The sequence below is a fragment of the Triplophysa rosa genome, linkage group LG14 (assembly GCF_024868665.1).
Source record: "Triplophysa rosa linkage group LG14, Trosa_1v2, whole genome shotgun sequence".
NCBI classification, from domain to species: Eukaryota; Metazoa; Chordata; class Actinopteri; order Cypriniformes; family Nemacheilidae; genus Triplophysa; species Triplophysa rosa.
In genome coordinates, this window is record NC_079903.1 from 22,721,567 (window position 1) to 22,737,750 (window position 16,184).

At 40.1% G+C, this 16,184-nt stretch overlaps 2 protein-coding genes across 7 annotated transcripts in view; both read right to left on the minus strand.

Moving 5' to 3' along the window:
* dclk1b (doublecortin-like kinase 1b) overlaps positions 1-3,114 on the minus strand; it is a 28,847-nt gene extending 25,733 nt beyond the window's left edge. Inside the window, exons 1-3 of one of the 3 annotated variants that reach the window (XM_057350796.1) lie at positions 2,784-3,109; positions 2,079-2,461; positions 1,090-1,436 (exon numbers count right to left, since the gene is read on the minus strand). In XM_057350796.1, coding sequence (XP_057206779.1) covers positions 1,090-1,436; positions 2,079-2,436 — 705 coding nt within the window. In that variant the 5' untranslated portion in view covers positions 2,437-2,461; positions 2,784-3,109. Of the gene's footprint in view, positions 1-1,089; positions 1,437-2,078; positions 2,462-2,783 lie in introns of all 3 variants that reach the window. The other 2 variants (XM_057350793.1, XM_057350795.1) reach the window with 2 other exon arrangements.
* Positions 3,115-5,903: 2,789 nt separating this feature from the next.
* On the minus strand, positions 5,904-15,495 carry spartb (spartin b). Of its 4 annotated transcripts, none has more exons than XM_057350799.1 (8): positions 15,376-15,495; positions 13,258-14,030; positions 11,700-11,897; positions 10,226-10,364; positions 9,718-9,912; positions 9,443-9,601; positions 7,090-7,180; positions 5,904-6,190 (listed from the first exon to the last, which is right to left on the minus strand). In XM_057350799.1, the coding sequence occupies exons 2-8, from the start codon at positions 14,026-14,028 to the stop codon at positions 5,992-5,994; spliced, it is 1,752 nt and encodes a 583-aa protein (XP_057206782.1). In that variant the 5' UTR covers positions 14,029-14,030; positions 15,376-15,495; the 3' UTR covers positions 5,904-5,991. The 4 variants fall into 4 exon arrangements, with proteins under 4 accessions (XP_057206782.1, XP_057206781.1, XP_057206784.1 ...); XM_057350798.1 differs by having other exon boundaries at positions 11,631-11,897; XM_057350801.1 differs by having other exon boundaries at positions 6,079-6,968.
* Positions 15,496-16,184: the final 689 nt, after the last annotated feature.

Consider the following 16,184-nt stretch of genomic DNA (forward strand, 5'->3'; position numbering starts at 1 on the left):
TTGTACGTTGCGATATTCAAGTAATGGCGCTATATGTGAGTATGCATTGGAAAAGTGATACTCCGAGTCTCTTACAGTGTTGGGTGTAGACAGAGTGAAGAATACAGTCAACGGGCTAATGCATTAGAGCCCTCGGATGACAGCTCGTCACTTCCTCACACAGATCCTACAGAGACACAGAAAGGTCACAGTCTGTGCCAAACCATACGGCCGCCTCTGTCTGATACCTTCCTGAACCATGATATCCATCATCTCGCTTTCTCCTATTTAAACAACAAATGATTCAAAGACGATGATGACGATGAATGATATTTCTTAGCAAGCAACTAGTGAATGAAAAAATACTAGGAGTACAACAATAGGGTGTTAATCTGAGCCTGTAACCCAAGATCATTGTGCCATAAGTAATTGTCACTTAACCTCAGGTTACTCCAAGGGTACGGTGCAGCGTTCTCCTCACCAATTCTTCAATTCAAATCAGACTACAAGCATGTGCCAGAAATATGGTGTAACTCACTAAAAATATGTCTTTTCTTGTAGATAGAATTGATCGGAAAAATAAATATACAGTATGTGTTAGTTTATTCTAAGGGAGTGTGGAGGGTATGTGTCTGTCCGACATTGTCTGAAAACCCTCTATTGGCCCAGCATTTAAATCAGCTGTCAGATGATTTCTTTTCTAGAACTGCCAACTTGACACAGACAGCTCTCCGTTTTAAATATGGTTTCCCCAAATGTCCCCTAAAGGAAATATTTACCCAAAATTGAACGTTCTGTAATCATTTTAGAGAATATTTAGAGAATTGCACTGCAGTAAAAATCCATGGGGATTTATATTTTTGACAAATTTAGGGAAGATTTTGCATCAAAAGAAGAAAGTCACACATGTTTTGAATGATATGAGGGTGCCTGAGAATGAATCTTTTTCAGTATTTTTTTTATAATTAATTTTGAGTGAACTGTTCCTGAAGAAAGAGAGAGACGTCCTACAGTCTATAAAGAGAACAGCCTGACCTCTTAAAGGCCATGATACACTCAAGAAACATCTTGTAGCTAAATCCAACAATACATAAAACTTGAAAAACTTACCAATTTACCATCTACTGTGTATAACCTCTTGACCGCCCCCGAGTCCAGTTTGATAGCATCAGTGATATCTGTGAGAACCTGCTCGAAGGAGTGGGCCGTCTTCTTGTTGAGAAGAATGCGCACGGCTTTCCGGGGCTTCACTCCGCTGCGGATTATGGTCACCAGTTTGGGCCGGATGAAATCTTTGTTATCCTTGGTTTCTGAAGAACCAGCCTTTGCGCTGGCCAGAGATGTGGGTGCCCGTGCGCATCCACCGGTCCTGATGTTGACCGACCAGTTAGGGTTGACATTTTTGGTGTATTCCAGTTTCTTGTAAGGCTCAATGGATCCACACACATAGCTCTCCCCTGTAAAACATAATAAAACTACAGAAATAAATGCAAGTAAGAGGCTCTGTTTCCAAGATTACAGTTAAAGCACTTGTACAGCTACACCACAGAATATGTCTTGCACAAGTTGAACTGCAGAAAGGCCTCAATGAGATTCACGGCACAGTTTATTCAACATGCAATTGAAGCACAAACAAACATTAATGACCTAATAGGCCTGCTGAGGTTTGATTTATTCTTCAACACTGAGAGGAAGGAAGTGGTATAGAGATGCAAAAGTTGTCAAATATTCATGAGCGCTTTAAGATGATCTCTATATGAAATGAGTTATCCTAATACTAAACTGATTACATTTACATTTAGCAGATGCTTGTATCCAAAGCCACTATACAGAGAGTTCAGGGCGCAGTAAGCGATATGTCATACAGGAGCAATAGGGGCTAATACAAAGTTACTAGTTTCAACATTAAAATGATAAAAATGATAAATTAATAATCAATCAATAATAATAACAATAATCAACTGGTTTATACATCAAGAGGATAGAGATCCCTAACACAAGCGCACATGTGGACCTCCAGACCTCTGCATCAGGACCACACCAGTTAAACAGGTGCTGCCTTCAAAACCCCAGAAGGGTCCACAGACATCCGTCCTTACCTTCCACCAACTGGTCCATGCTGGTAATCTTGCCCCCATCAATGGTAAAAATGGTCCGGACCCCCTGGGGCAGATTGACATTGTCTGACAGGGCGCGGGTGAGGTCTGCAAGCAATGCTTCGAAGGACCGAAACCTGTCGTTGGAAATAGCGTACACGATTCCTTTAAAGTACCGGTCCCCATTGCGGTAGAACCGAACCTTCTTGGCTTTCTTCTCGGAGCTCAGAGCCTGTAGGGTTCGGGTCCGGTACAGACTGCAGTGGGCGCTGTGCGTGGGGCTGGGGAGCCCGTGAGCCCGCGAGCCCGCGCGGCTGTATCTGTGCGCTTTGTCCCGTTCGTCGAAATGCTCCAACTCCATTTCAACACCCGCGGCTGCTGTCGCTCTTCGGAAGAAAAGAAAACAATATGTGTATTGCACCTGTCACCATTATTGTGCAATATTTCATGATGTCATTTTTAATCCAACTCTTTGGACAAACATTACTCACAGTCAAATAATAGCCGAGATTGACTAAATTGGGCCCATTGTTTTATTTAAATTACTATACAAGCATAGGCCTATACTGTATATGAAGTTATACAAGTTCAACACGCCCAAAGGTAAAGCACAATGCCGAAGACACATACTGTAAGTCGTGATTTCATTCTCGATTTAAAAACGATATTAATGCGCTTCAAAGACGCACACGATTTTTTTCATCTTACTTTTGTGCGTTTAAATATCCGATGTCACTGTCGACTAACGGCTTGTCATCTCTTGCAGAATGTGCTGGTGCTGGGTTTGAAGAGCCGGAGGAGCGCTTCTTTGTGAGCTCCGGTCCCTCTCAAGTGATGTTGAATGGGGAGGATGGGCTGCAGCCGGTGTCTGTCTGCACCTTTGCACTTATTTACATCAGACTATCCCTCGTTTCAATGCAAACCCTAAGATTTTCTCGTGTTCCATGTAGAAACCCGTCAGTGGGTGAATGAAGTCAACAGCCTGCCAGACGCTTTCCAGCTGTAGGCAGAGAATGACGCTGCATGCGGCTCCTCCCGGGAAGGGAGGGCACTGTGAGGGCTGCTCTCAGTTCAGGACAGTCACTGTAAATTGTAATCTATCGCAATGATTCCATTAGCGATTCGTTTATTGATTATATATTTTCATGAATTCTTTAATAAAAGAGGTGAACTGTATCGTAAGGGATGTCCAGCGCTCCTCGCGCCATCCAGTGTCACACCCACTATTGTACTGATATCGCTTCACGCGTCTTCACGAGTGTTGGGTGTTTTTATTATTTAGTATCATGTTCATTCACATCATTCTAAAACTCAGACTCAGATATATTTCACCACTACTACTACTACTACTATTACTACTAATTATATGAATAATAATAAATACAAGAAAATCGCATTTTCACTGCTTGTCTATTTCAGTTCTGAATATATAATATATTAATATATACTGTATATATTCACATAATGACATATTCAGGACCCAACCATTCTACTTTAACAATTACACATAGACTACATTAAACATTCTTTCGTAGGCCTAACATACACATGTAGCCTACATGTATACAAACGTATTTGAAAATTTAAAGCCCTTAAATAAAACCTATAGATTAAAGTTATAGCATGACACCACTAGATGGCAGCACTAGACTTGAATACACAGTTTTGTTTCGCCTGACCCTCTGTGGGGCTAATATTTATTTTCATGTAGCATCGATGTTTTAGTGTATATTTACCTCAAGTAAATTTTGATCTTATATCATTAATTACAATATGTTCGAATATTGAAAAAATAGCACAGGGAAGGTGAGATGAAGCAATGATGGAGGACAGTATCAGTCATAAAAGACAAAAACTCGTTATCAAAAAATAATAATTAAGTGCAATATTAATTATATCCTCCAGATAATACACTGTCTATTTTTTATACAACCTTTTCTGTCAATTATATTTCACTCTGCTGTATATAGCACATACCCTGTACATACAATAGTCTATTCTTATTACTTGTACATATTTACATACACACATAGCTTTACTCTCTTTATCTTTATCTTATGTTTATTGTATTGTATTTCTTAATTTTTTTTATACCTATAGGCCCTTATTTAAATCATTGTGTACTGTATTCTATTGTGTTATTGTCTGTGTACTGTTGTTGCTGTTTCTGTGTTCTGGATGCTCCTGTCACCAAAACAAATTCCTTGTATGTGCTAACACACTTGGCAATAAAGCTCTTTCTGATTCTGAAATGTACACTTCTGAAGTTTTGGACGACTCTTTTTTAGTAACTGTTATGTTAAATTGTTGTTTTGAGCTCAGTGTTATGCCAGTAGTACCTTTGATGGTAAAAAAAATTATGTGATTTGTGTATTCAGCATGTTCAACTTCATAAAAAAAACAGTAAAAATTAAAGCGAAACAACTAAAGCGAAAAAATTGTAATATAAATGAATCTGACGAGAGCAGCAGTAAAAAATGACTTTGTAGACTATGTACAGTTACTGTATACAGCTCTGATTGGCATCAACTAATTTACACAATTACTTAATTGTAACGTAATTTAAATGATCACACTAAAAATAAAACTACTGCAAAAGACAATGCCGTTTTAAATACATAGTTTATTACGGAGTCAGATAACCATAGATTCTGACAGTCAGCAAACTGACTTTTAATTTGGTTAAAGAATTTACAGCACAATTAAATTAGACATATGGGTGGTTTCCCGGACAGGCATTGGGTCAGGACTAGGCCTTAGTTAAATTAATTTTTAAAAACTTTACAAAAAAACCTTACTGGTGTGCATCTTAAATCGCACTGATATATTTTAAGATATGTCAGTGTAAGTCGATCAATACATCTTTAACATTTAAGTTAGTCTGGGACTATAGGTTTAAACCCTGTCTGGGAAACCGCCCCATATAGTGCCATAAGGATTGACACGCAGACTTATATTTTGTTCCCTGTGGTTTAGGACCCGTCTGTTAATCTGAAATGTTTTGACATAGTTAACTACATTTGTCTATAATTAAACAGGTAATGTAATCGTTAAAAGGAAAGCCATGGTCAACATTGTTAATCAAAACTCTGCTAAACACACACTTACTTAAAATATTATTAATTACTGTATTTAAACATTTCCAAAACGGTTTTGATTAAACTGCATTTCACAACATCTAACTTCAAAAGATCAGACATTGTAATCAACAGACTTCAAATGCTTTTCTATTTAATGCACATACAGTATTGTACACAGGAATATCTACCACACATCTTCCAAATAAAATGTTATTGTCTGTTCTTAACCGGGGTTAAAGTGCTTTTTAATATTATTAAAACATAACTCAAAGTACGGATAGCAAACTGCTAATATAAACCAGCAATAAAGCATTCTAATATAGATATGCTATACACAGCTCAGAGATGTAAGCACTTATATTAAATACAAGAATCTGATCTGTTAAGGCTTTACAGGAAAACAGACAAATACATTTTTGGCTTACATCCTTTTTAAGAGTCCATTCATAAGAAACAAAAGGTTTTAGACTTTTTTAAAACTTTCTGGTGGATCCCATTAAGTCATGGTTTTTATCAAATTGATAAGAGTTCACATTGCTGGTGAAATGTAAGGCAAGATCAGGAAAACCGCATCGCAGTCAGGGCTGTCAGTCTGGCGGTAGAGAGAATTTTTAAAGTGCATTTACTGCGGCACAGTGAGTGAAGTATGCAGTGTATAGGCAGTACTACGGTTCGCTCTATCTAGTGTAGTAGCTAGTGGTCTATCAAGTCTTTAAAGTGTGAACACAAATAACATCAAAAGTATCCATCCAGTTCATCATTTATTTCTAACAGCACAACCTTTGGTTTGCTCTTAAAAATGGACACGAAAAAGAAAGAGGTCCGAACCATTGAAGCTATGTTTGGTCTTGTTTTTCAACTTGACTACCTGGCTCTGTGACTTTATAGTCTGACAGAATGGCATGGGCAGTCTCTTTGCCCGTCTTCTTGACCATCGCCTTGATTCCCAGGTTGTCGATATTGAATGCCGTGACGCCCACGTTGATGGCTGAGTTGACAGCGTGATCTGTGGCCTGGCCCGCGTCAGCCCCATACCTTGATTACAGATAACCCAGATTGAGATGAAGGGTGATGAGAGATAGAGATGTGAATTAATGGGTTTTAGGAGACTGAGGATTCTCAAAGCAGAGCAAAGCAGTTAAACAGTCATGCAGGGCGTCAGTTTCCTCGAGAACATCTTCATTTGGAAGGGAAATTAATCCCAAGCATGCCTTTTTTGAACGTCAATCTTTTGAGATTTATTGTACAACTGGGAAATTTGTCAATACTTTAGGGTGGGATTTAATATCACTGGGGTCCAAAAGTCTGAAATATTATGAAATTCATATTTAATTTATATGTAAAACGTGCTGAAATTATAGTCTGCTATGAAACAGCTTCATCAGACTTTTGGAGCCAGTATCAGCCACCATTACACACCATTCTTGATATTCTACAATATGCATTAGAAACAAACGTCATTTACGGTTTGTAGCAAACATTTCTACCCACTTGCATCTGATTACATTTTCTGTTGATGCCATATCATAGTTAAAGCCAAACTCAATGTAATGAATTACTGTTAGATGCAGATATTCAATCCATTAAACTGTGGATCAGCGCACACTGTAAGAAAGGATGTTAATGGAGGTCTCAAAATCATTATGAACAATAAATCATTAGCATTAGCATTGCGTGCAGGGGCTGACCGGATCAGCCACATAAGCTTCAGCCATGCTTTTAAGAATTAATTAAGTCCGTTTGTAAAGGGTGAAGGGGAAAATGTTTCTACTTCTTTTCTTTAGGAGGATCTGAAATCTCTAGACCCCTAAATCTGCAAATAAATATGCAAGAAACGTGTGTGAGTGCAATTTGTTTGTCCAGTTTGTTTGCAAATTAGTATGATCAAGTTCAAAGCAGTTGGAAAGATTTGCGAACCAGGAGGGGTCACTTACTTGTGTTTTACCGTGGAAACCGTCTCTGTAGCAACACTCTTTGCAATGTTTTTAGCTGCAACCTCCAACCCAGTCCACATTGTTGCAAATCCTGTAAAAGCAAAACATACCGTTTTAATCCTTTTTTTTTTATTTAAGATGTCGATTGGCTGAATGTATAAAACAAAAAATACAATGAAATAGAATAAAAATAACATTTTCTTGACGTAAAGAGCCAAGACGTGAACAATGGAGTTTTTTTTGTTTTAAAAGAGCAACGTGGAGATTTTAGCCGCATCTAGTGGTGAGGTTGTGAATTGCAACCAACGACTCACTCTACCCCTCCCTTTCGATGCACTACGGCAACTGGCAGAGTACAAACATTTCGTCACGTTTTTGCTTCTTTGCCGAAGGAGATAACGTATTTACGAAACGCTCTGTAGAGCAGTTTGTCCCTTTAGGGCTACTGTAGAAACAACATGGTGAATTCCATGCAAGAGGACCCGTGGTGCATGTAGAGACTTTGGCATAAGCCAAATGGTCGGAATCATTAAAAGAAGAGCCATAAAGCGCCTCCACTCTCTTTTGTCCTGTTTTCTTGATATCAACATCAAAAGACCTGACTCCAAAGGAGGCCTTGATTTAGGTTGGTGCTCTCACTGAAAGTGTTGATAACCCTTTTGCTTCTCCGTGGGATATTTACGACTCCTAAGCTTCAAAGCAGAGGTGAAAAGTCTCTCTGTTTTGTCTCACCTGGAACTTAACGTCTGAGGCTACCCAGAGAAACTTCTCTGACAAAACTACACTAAACTGGCCTTTTCTATAAATATATGTAAATATCTAGGTTATATGTTGGCGCTCTTGCCATTTTAAATAATCTGTAATTGTTAAATAGGCAAGTTTAATTCAGGCTTTGTTTGTATTCGTACATCCGAATGAATCATGACTTGATGCAATTCAAACCTTAGCATATTTGATATCTAAATGTTTGTCTTCACAATTCCTCCTTGTTTATATATACACTTTATATTCATTATGTTATAATTTGGACTGGTATTTTGTAAAGTTGCTAGTAGGTCATAAAGATGCAAATTAGCTGTTGAGTGGACAAAGAACCTCTTCCCTGCTCAACTCTGATTGGTCGATTCAAACTCAGGTGGGCATTCCCTCTCATGAAGTTAAATATTGAGCCTGCTCTGAAAACTCAGCTTGGCCTTTTTGCTCTATACCTGCCCTCATCAGAAACTGGTTTGTGGCGTCTCTTCGGAGACTGCCCTTTTCCCCCACTGGGGGGGAAGAAGGAACAATGGACTTCTGCTGCCTCGCACACCTTGATGAGCCACTCGGCTGGTCACGAGGCCCGGAACTTTTCAGCAGGACCGCATTCTGAAACCTTTTGAACAATTCCATCTCTACATGCGCATATGGATATTGGTCCAGCACAGAGCTCGCAAGTATCCTCTTCTATACATAGAATAGCTGCGTTAAGTTTATGCCTCTTTGTTAAAGATGATTTTTATTGGTGTTCAGAAATCGCTGCCATGCTCTCTCTCTCTCTCTCTCTCTTCTCACTCTTTCTCTCTCCGCGCTCCCTAGCTCGTTTCATGTTTCATGTATTGTTTGTGTTTATGCGATCGTCATTATGTTTACCATGTAGAGTAGAGTTTAATAAACAACCATATATTCACATGTGAAGGGTTTTTGTGCTCAGCTCATATCCTTGGTCCCTTAAACTGGTCCCTTAAACTTGGACCCTTAAAATCCTGTTTGGTAAAGTCACGTTACTTATGGCCATGAGATGTGTATAATGTATAATATCATTGATGCATTCGCTGGCCGAATACATATAAATATTGTTATACTTTATATTACTAATCAGAGACTGTAAAATATGTATATTTAATAACGATTATTATACGTATTTTCCTTTGAGCTAAACTAATTCCTTGACTGAAATTGATGTTTTAAATAACTCAATTCATGGATGTGATCTTGATAGATCTGGTGGAGAACTCATCATTACTTTAACATGCAGCTAAAACCGCTACACGCATTATAGATAGAAATAGCTCATTCTAAGGTAATAAAAACATGACGCTTCATTATGTTAAGTCTTTATACACCTCTGAAGACATAGGTATGTATATTATATTGCATTTCTGTCAATAGATCCTCCAAAAAATTACACACTGGACCTTAAAGGGGCGATTCACATTTCGCGTAAAACCATGTGGAAAACGTGAGCGTGAGCACGCTGCACTCTGAAGGCTGACCTATTTCCATCTCGATGCAGCGCCGACGTGCCTAGAAAAATTGTGCGCGCCGCACCATGTGCGTGTCAAATGTGAATCGCCCCTAATAGAACCAATTTTACCTTGAACTCCACTTGCTGCGACCACCATGGCACCATCAATATTGGAGCGGCCATCCTTGTCTTTCTTTACAGACTCTGGGATAAGCTTTCCTCCGTGCTTCTTTACATGGGGTGCCAACTCTCGGCCAACGTGGCCAGCGACAGTACACAGTCCATCCACTGAAACAGTATGGAGCACAATTCAACACAACTCAATGGAACAGTCATTTATGTGCATCTCACATCTTTATTATTGATTTGATAAAATGACTTACAAAGAACAAGGAAAGCCTTACCAAGAAACTGGCTGACCTTCACTGCACCCCCGGTGGCCTGTTTGGCTACACTAAGGCTTTTGGCTACGGTTGGACTGACTTGGGTTGGTTTGTCCTCTGGGGTGATGTGCTCTCGTAGCTTGGACGCACCTTTATGGATGGCTTTTCCTGTGTACTCCGCACCCTTCACCAACCCCCAGCTCAGCCATGAAGCTCCTATCATACACAGTTGAAAAAATGAAGCTCAACGCACATAACCTACAGCGTTCCTGGCGCTCAAATGGTAAAGCACTGTGTTTGCAACGCCAAGACTGCCAACACAAATCTTACTAGGCCTAAGTTAACTTCTGGTCTGTGTTTGGTTATATTATAACATTTTTTATATTTAATTTATATTAATATTTTATTGTAAACGAATTGTACTTTATTAAAACTACTCAACAGTACTAGAAGTTAAGTTTGGGCCACATAACGTTTGTTTATGTTGTTGCTGCTGAAACAGTTTATTTACTATATAATCTTACCCTACCTGTCAAAATTCCCTGTGCCACCTTCTCGCTCCATTCAGGAAGTACCTTCTCCTCCTCAGCAGTAGGTGGCGCTGCTTCAACTGGCCCCATTGGCACCTTCTGGCCCAGGTTAATGGTATCCGTTGCGCCATCTGATGCCTTGGGGACACACGATAGGGGGCAACAGTTAAAACACAGCATCATTAAGAATGCAGAAGATGGCTCGGGCTTGCTACAAGCAAGTGGTGACTTTGAAAGACAAGCATGAACAATAGCCAGCACTGCGTCTGAAGGAATAGGAGAACATTGCAAGTCTGCTCTTCTAGATTTTTCCTCTCGCCAAAAAATCCTTTGTTGTCCACACACAGTTCTTGAGCCAGTGAGTCGGCAGGATTTGGTACAAGAACCTGTTATTGTCACAACAATGCGAGTGCTTGTTGTTGCCCCCTCCTTTACAGAGAATGGCGGCACTTGGTTGCAGCTTTTCTCTCCATTGATGAAAACATCTTACAGCTGCCTAAGCAGTCATGTGAAATGATTTCTAAAAACAGGGACGAACAATTTGTATTTAACAATATATGTGACTTCTATAATATGACTTCTCGATGAGAGCCGACCAATAGCGTCTCGCTCCCATTCATTCGTTTTGTGAGGTAGGAGTTCTTGTAAAAGGTCAAACTGTAAATAGCGTTCTTGTTCTGCTAAAAGCATTACAGCTGCTTCTCCGCTGTCGGCTCTTAGTCCCTGGATTGCTGCGGTGAGTGCAAACAGCGAGCGGAGAGGTGTGCCAACTTAAATACGCAAGCCAAGCCAGCTCACTGTTTCCTGATTTTTGAAAATCATACCCGAAACGAAAAGTAATGCTGGGCCGTGCAAGCAGCTTAGAGGCATTTTAACAACCACATGAACTGTCAAGTCCATTACAAGATCAAAGTTACAGTTTCCGTTTTCAACAAAAGACATTTTATTATCAATGCAATTAACTGGCGATGGAGAGTTATTTTACTATCAATATTTCCCATCTGCCTAATGGTATTAAAATGGATAAAATACACTCGAAAGGCACTTGTCATTCAGTGGTATTACAATGCTTTAGTACCTTGTTAAATAAATCTCTTAGCCTCTCAAATGCACCTGTAAGCTGTGAAGATAGTAAAGCGTTAAAGCAAATGTACTGATGCATATAAGACCATGCATCAGTCCGATTAAAAGCCATTACAAACATAAACACAGATCGTGCATTAACAGTATGTTGAGATGATGCATCTAAAGTCTGTAAAAGGTGTACACCATGTCAATTGCAATATTAGAAAAACTCCAAATAAATACCGTACACAGCAACAACCAAACACTGGAATTAACGTTCAGGTGGCAGAGAAAGAACAAGCGACAGGCAAATAGGGATACAAGGTCGATCTGCCACACCTGCTCTGATTCCTCAGCTGCCCCGGGTGCGTTTGACGTAGGACTGCAAGGGACACAGGGGCAGCTCACCTGGACGCGCAGGTCAGTCATCTGAGAGAGAAGGTCCTGGAAAAGCTCACGCTCCTTCTGAGGAAGTTCAGAGGAGAGGACCACCCCAACGTAGGACCCAGGGGTGGGAGCCATCATGTCTGGAAACATGTAGACACCCGTGTTGCAGAGCAGGACTGGAGAGTCAGTGGCCATCAGGGGGTAAAGCCAGTCGCAAACCTGAAATTAGAAAACATATCAGTAGAATAAATATCGCGATGTTCTTTTAAGTTATTTTACTTTCAATTTGAGAGCCAATAACACTTGAAGTTATCGATATCCATCTAGTGCACAGATCTGTTTGTTTACATTTTAATTTAGCTACATAACCTAAAAATATTCATCAAAATTGACTTCAAAACATACCATAAGTTATAAACCTTTCTTTTTCACTTCAAAGACATCTTTTAACCCACTAGAGACAGAATACTTTAATGATGGATTCTTGTGCCTCTTGGAGCATCATCATTTTGACTTTGAGCACCACGTCAGATCATATTATTGATATAAAATATTTATTCGTGTTTAACTGAAGAAAGGCAGTCATACAAATCTGGCTGGCGAGGGTGAGTAAATTAGTTCCGGTTCATAATTTTCATTTTTGGTTGAAATGGCCAAAAGCAGAATTTGTAACTCCCCAAAAGGATCGAGATTTGAGGTTCTTTCTGGAGTTCCTCCCTGAGTTCAGACACGTGAGAGGGTGATTCATCCTGCCCGCATGACTGCTAGCATTAAATTGGATTACAGTCAAATCCAAAAGCACAGCAAGCGGTCCTGTATCCAGCATGCAGCTAATGTACAACCTCAATGTCAGTGTGGAGAGTAGTTTTTGGCATTGTTAGACCATAATTTTACTCAAGGCATTCATATCGACCGTGACTTCATTACAGTATCTTAACAATCATCCGCTCGTGATTTCATAACTCTGTTTACATTAAGCACGTTATCAGAAGATTATCAGACGTTATCATAAACCAATAACTGTGTAGTTCATTGGGAAAGTGAGAGTTCGGAGTACGACAGAGAAAATTCCTTTGCAAGGTTATAAAGCTGGCCAACAATTACTCAAGAACACCGGACCCAATAACCCAACCGGGTGACTGGGGATTTCCTGGAATGACATCATTCAGTGAAAGCCTACTGGATTGAAGCACATTATATTGTTAGGACACAGGGGAAGAGATAGGCCTCATTGAGGACAACAGCATCTGCGCAATGAGCTTTAGAGTTAGACAATGGTTGTGAAAGTGGGTTAAAGGACACCATGACAAACCTCCCTGGACTGCTCTTACCAAATGAATGGAATTTAACGACATGATGGAGATTCAATCCGAACGTACAGCACAAATGTATAGTACAATGCGATGTAAGTCGCTTTGGATAAAAGCCTCTGCCAAATGCGTAAACGTAAATGTACATCATTTCTTCTGAAATCTGACATCATGTCATGTGATCTCTACATATAACAAACTAAAGATGTACCTAAAGGCACAACAATCCACAGAACAGTTTCGGAATGTACAATGGCACGATCTCTTACCTGCAGGAAACCAGGCGGCCTGTTTGGATATCTATCCGAGCATTCATTGGTGAACTTCACGATGCGCAGGTACCCTGGGTAAGAGGGAGCGCTGACGTGTCCCTCAGGGGTAACGAAAAAGATCTGCACCCCTTGAGGAAGGAAAAAGAGCTCCTCTCCATCTTCCCCCAGACTTTGAGGAGAAGGTGTAGAATTAGACGTATGGCTGTAAAACTCGTCGCCGACAAGTGAGAGCTCACCCGAGTCAGTCCCGTAAGAAATGGACAGGTGGCCGTCAGCGGCTTGCGGGGTGTACGCAGGGGGCTGTTCACCTAAAACATTACGTTGTGCTGTGGGCCCACCCGTAGCCCCTGTGGCCCCACCGTTGGAAACATGCACCTGTGGTGGAGCCGGCCTCTCTGGCTTTGGTTTGGGCACATCAGGGTAAAGCTTCTGAGGTGCTGTGTGAGATACGGTCTCGGGTGAGGGGTCCGGGGTGGGCTCCAGCTTGGCTAGACGGGTTGTGATGTTGTTAAGGGTCTCTTGCATCTTACGCTGCATCTGTCTAGCTGACTCCCAGGAGGGACCCACACATTCCTCGCCCTGAGTGGGCACAGTTAGAGCCCTGAGGAGGTGCTGTCGTCCTTGCTGATACAGTTTCAGCGCTTCCATCTTGTTCCCGGACTCATCTGCAGAAAGACCTTTATTGATGCACTCGAATGCTCTCTCGTAGCCTTCTTTGATCACCTGCTGTCTGGCTTGATCGAAGGCCTCCTGCTTTGCTTGCTCCATGGCTGAAATGAGGAGAACAAGTTGAGAATGTTGCCAACTCAAGTCCAAACATTTTTCCACATTATTGGTATACATGGTGTGCATACAGTAGATCTGGTAGTGTGCTTATGGTGTCAGCACCCCATTTTACTGTAATCTAATATAGCATTTAAAGAACAAACATTGGAACTGATCATTAAATAAAGAAAGCAGGTATTAGAATGAGGTCAGATGGTTGTAATGACCTTAAAGGGGTCATATGGCGCGAATACGTGTTTCACTGTGTCTTTAGTGTTATAAGTTGCTCATGCATGTATTAGAAATTGCAAAAATTTAAGTGTCGGAACAAAAGAGTCATTCTATGTAAAAGCGAATGCTCACCAGACCAGCCTGAAACGCCTCGTGTAGCCACCCCCCCCCCACAAATCTACCTCAGTTGGTGGTCTGATTTGACTAAGACCGCCCACATGTAAACGCAAGTAAGGTGGGCGTACCTGTCAGTACAATTGAAGAGGAACCTGATGTTCCAAATATGGTTAGAGGCGTTACATTTCCCTCACACGCTTGCAGTATTCCACTAATCACTACGCACTGGTTAACTGGCCAATCACAGCACACCTCGCTTTTCAGAGCCATGAGCTTTGTAGAAAATTTGCGCGTTTCAGAGAGGCGGAGCAAAGAGTATGTGGAGAATACAGCGTGTTTGAACCTTAAATCGTGTTTACACATTGCATGCATCTAAAACAAACCATAATATTCCTTTTAGCCGTGTCTTATGACCCCTTTAAAAAATCATTATGGAGTTGGAGCCATAAAGAACATTTATTAACCAAGTAAATAAGGCCATTTTGAATAATTTTAGCAAAACAGTATTTACCAAAATTATCATGGCAGCAATGTATTATTTTTGAAGTACTTTATATATTCTAGGTAACTATTCAGAATAAACAGCACCATTCCCATAAGAAAAGAAACTACTGGTTTTAATTGTTATAATTGAATTTGGTCTTAATGTAAACTATAATGTTGTATATCGGTCTGTGTGAATGTGTTGGGCTGTTTAGTCAAAGAAATTGAAGTTACATATCTGGATCTCACAAAGTGGACACAAATGTCATCGATGAGAGCGAAACGTTAACACAATGGTTCATAAACAAGACACCAACACACGTGAGTCATATTTTAACTTACTGCTGTAAACATGAATATATATTTTAACCATCACAACACCGACGACAGTGATGACGTTGTCTTCGCTGGCTAACATGCTTTTATACAATAGCACTAATTTCTCCTTTAACTCTAACGTTAACCCTCTTTCCTGTCCCATTCATTTTCATAGTATTTAACAACACCGCTGAAACTCACCAACAGACGAAATAACCGTTTAATATGGCTTTAAATGTGTGTATTCCGGGTTGTTTGAAGAGATAAGCCTCTGACAGCTGAGCTGCCCCTCGACTCACGCGTGATACACCAAGAAGTTTTTCTAAGCAGAGCTCGTTGAGCGTCCACTCGGCGTGCACTTCCGGGTTTATCACATGTAGTTTAACGACGTTTGTGATTGGTTACTGATGTTGATCGTATAGATAAGCGTAGCCATAGATAGTCCTTTATGACATTTTTTACATGAATCTTTTGATTCACAACTTAACTAGATTTAAAGTAAGGATAAGATTAGTGTTAAGAATTTCTCCGTTACAGTTCATTTGCATAAAGAAGTAAAAACTAGCTTAATTTGTATTTGTTATCAAACTGTTTTACCAATGTCACTAATATCTATTTTAGAGCTGTCATATGAAAATGCAGTGTGTGCTTCGACCCTCAAATAATACCACACAGTTGTAGTGATGAAAATAATCATTACCTTGTGTATATTTAATCCTTATTTCACATTTAGTCAACAGAAAGAAAGCAATGCTTTTTCTGTGTAAAACTTTTTGTGGAGTGTCCCAAAGTGTCTTTTTACAGATAAAACAGATTTTTAAAGTATCAAGCATCTGCCTCATGTCATAGATAACACAAGCATGACCGAAGCCACAATTGACTCTTCAATGAATTATGAGCTACTTAAACATTTTCACCAACACATCAGCAGAGGGCTCTCTAAACATTTCCTCGTGCTGTATCTAGAGCTTGAAGCTATTTTGAAGCTCCATTTTTTTGCACTGGAATGT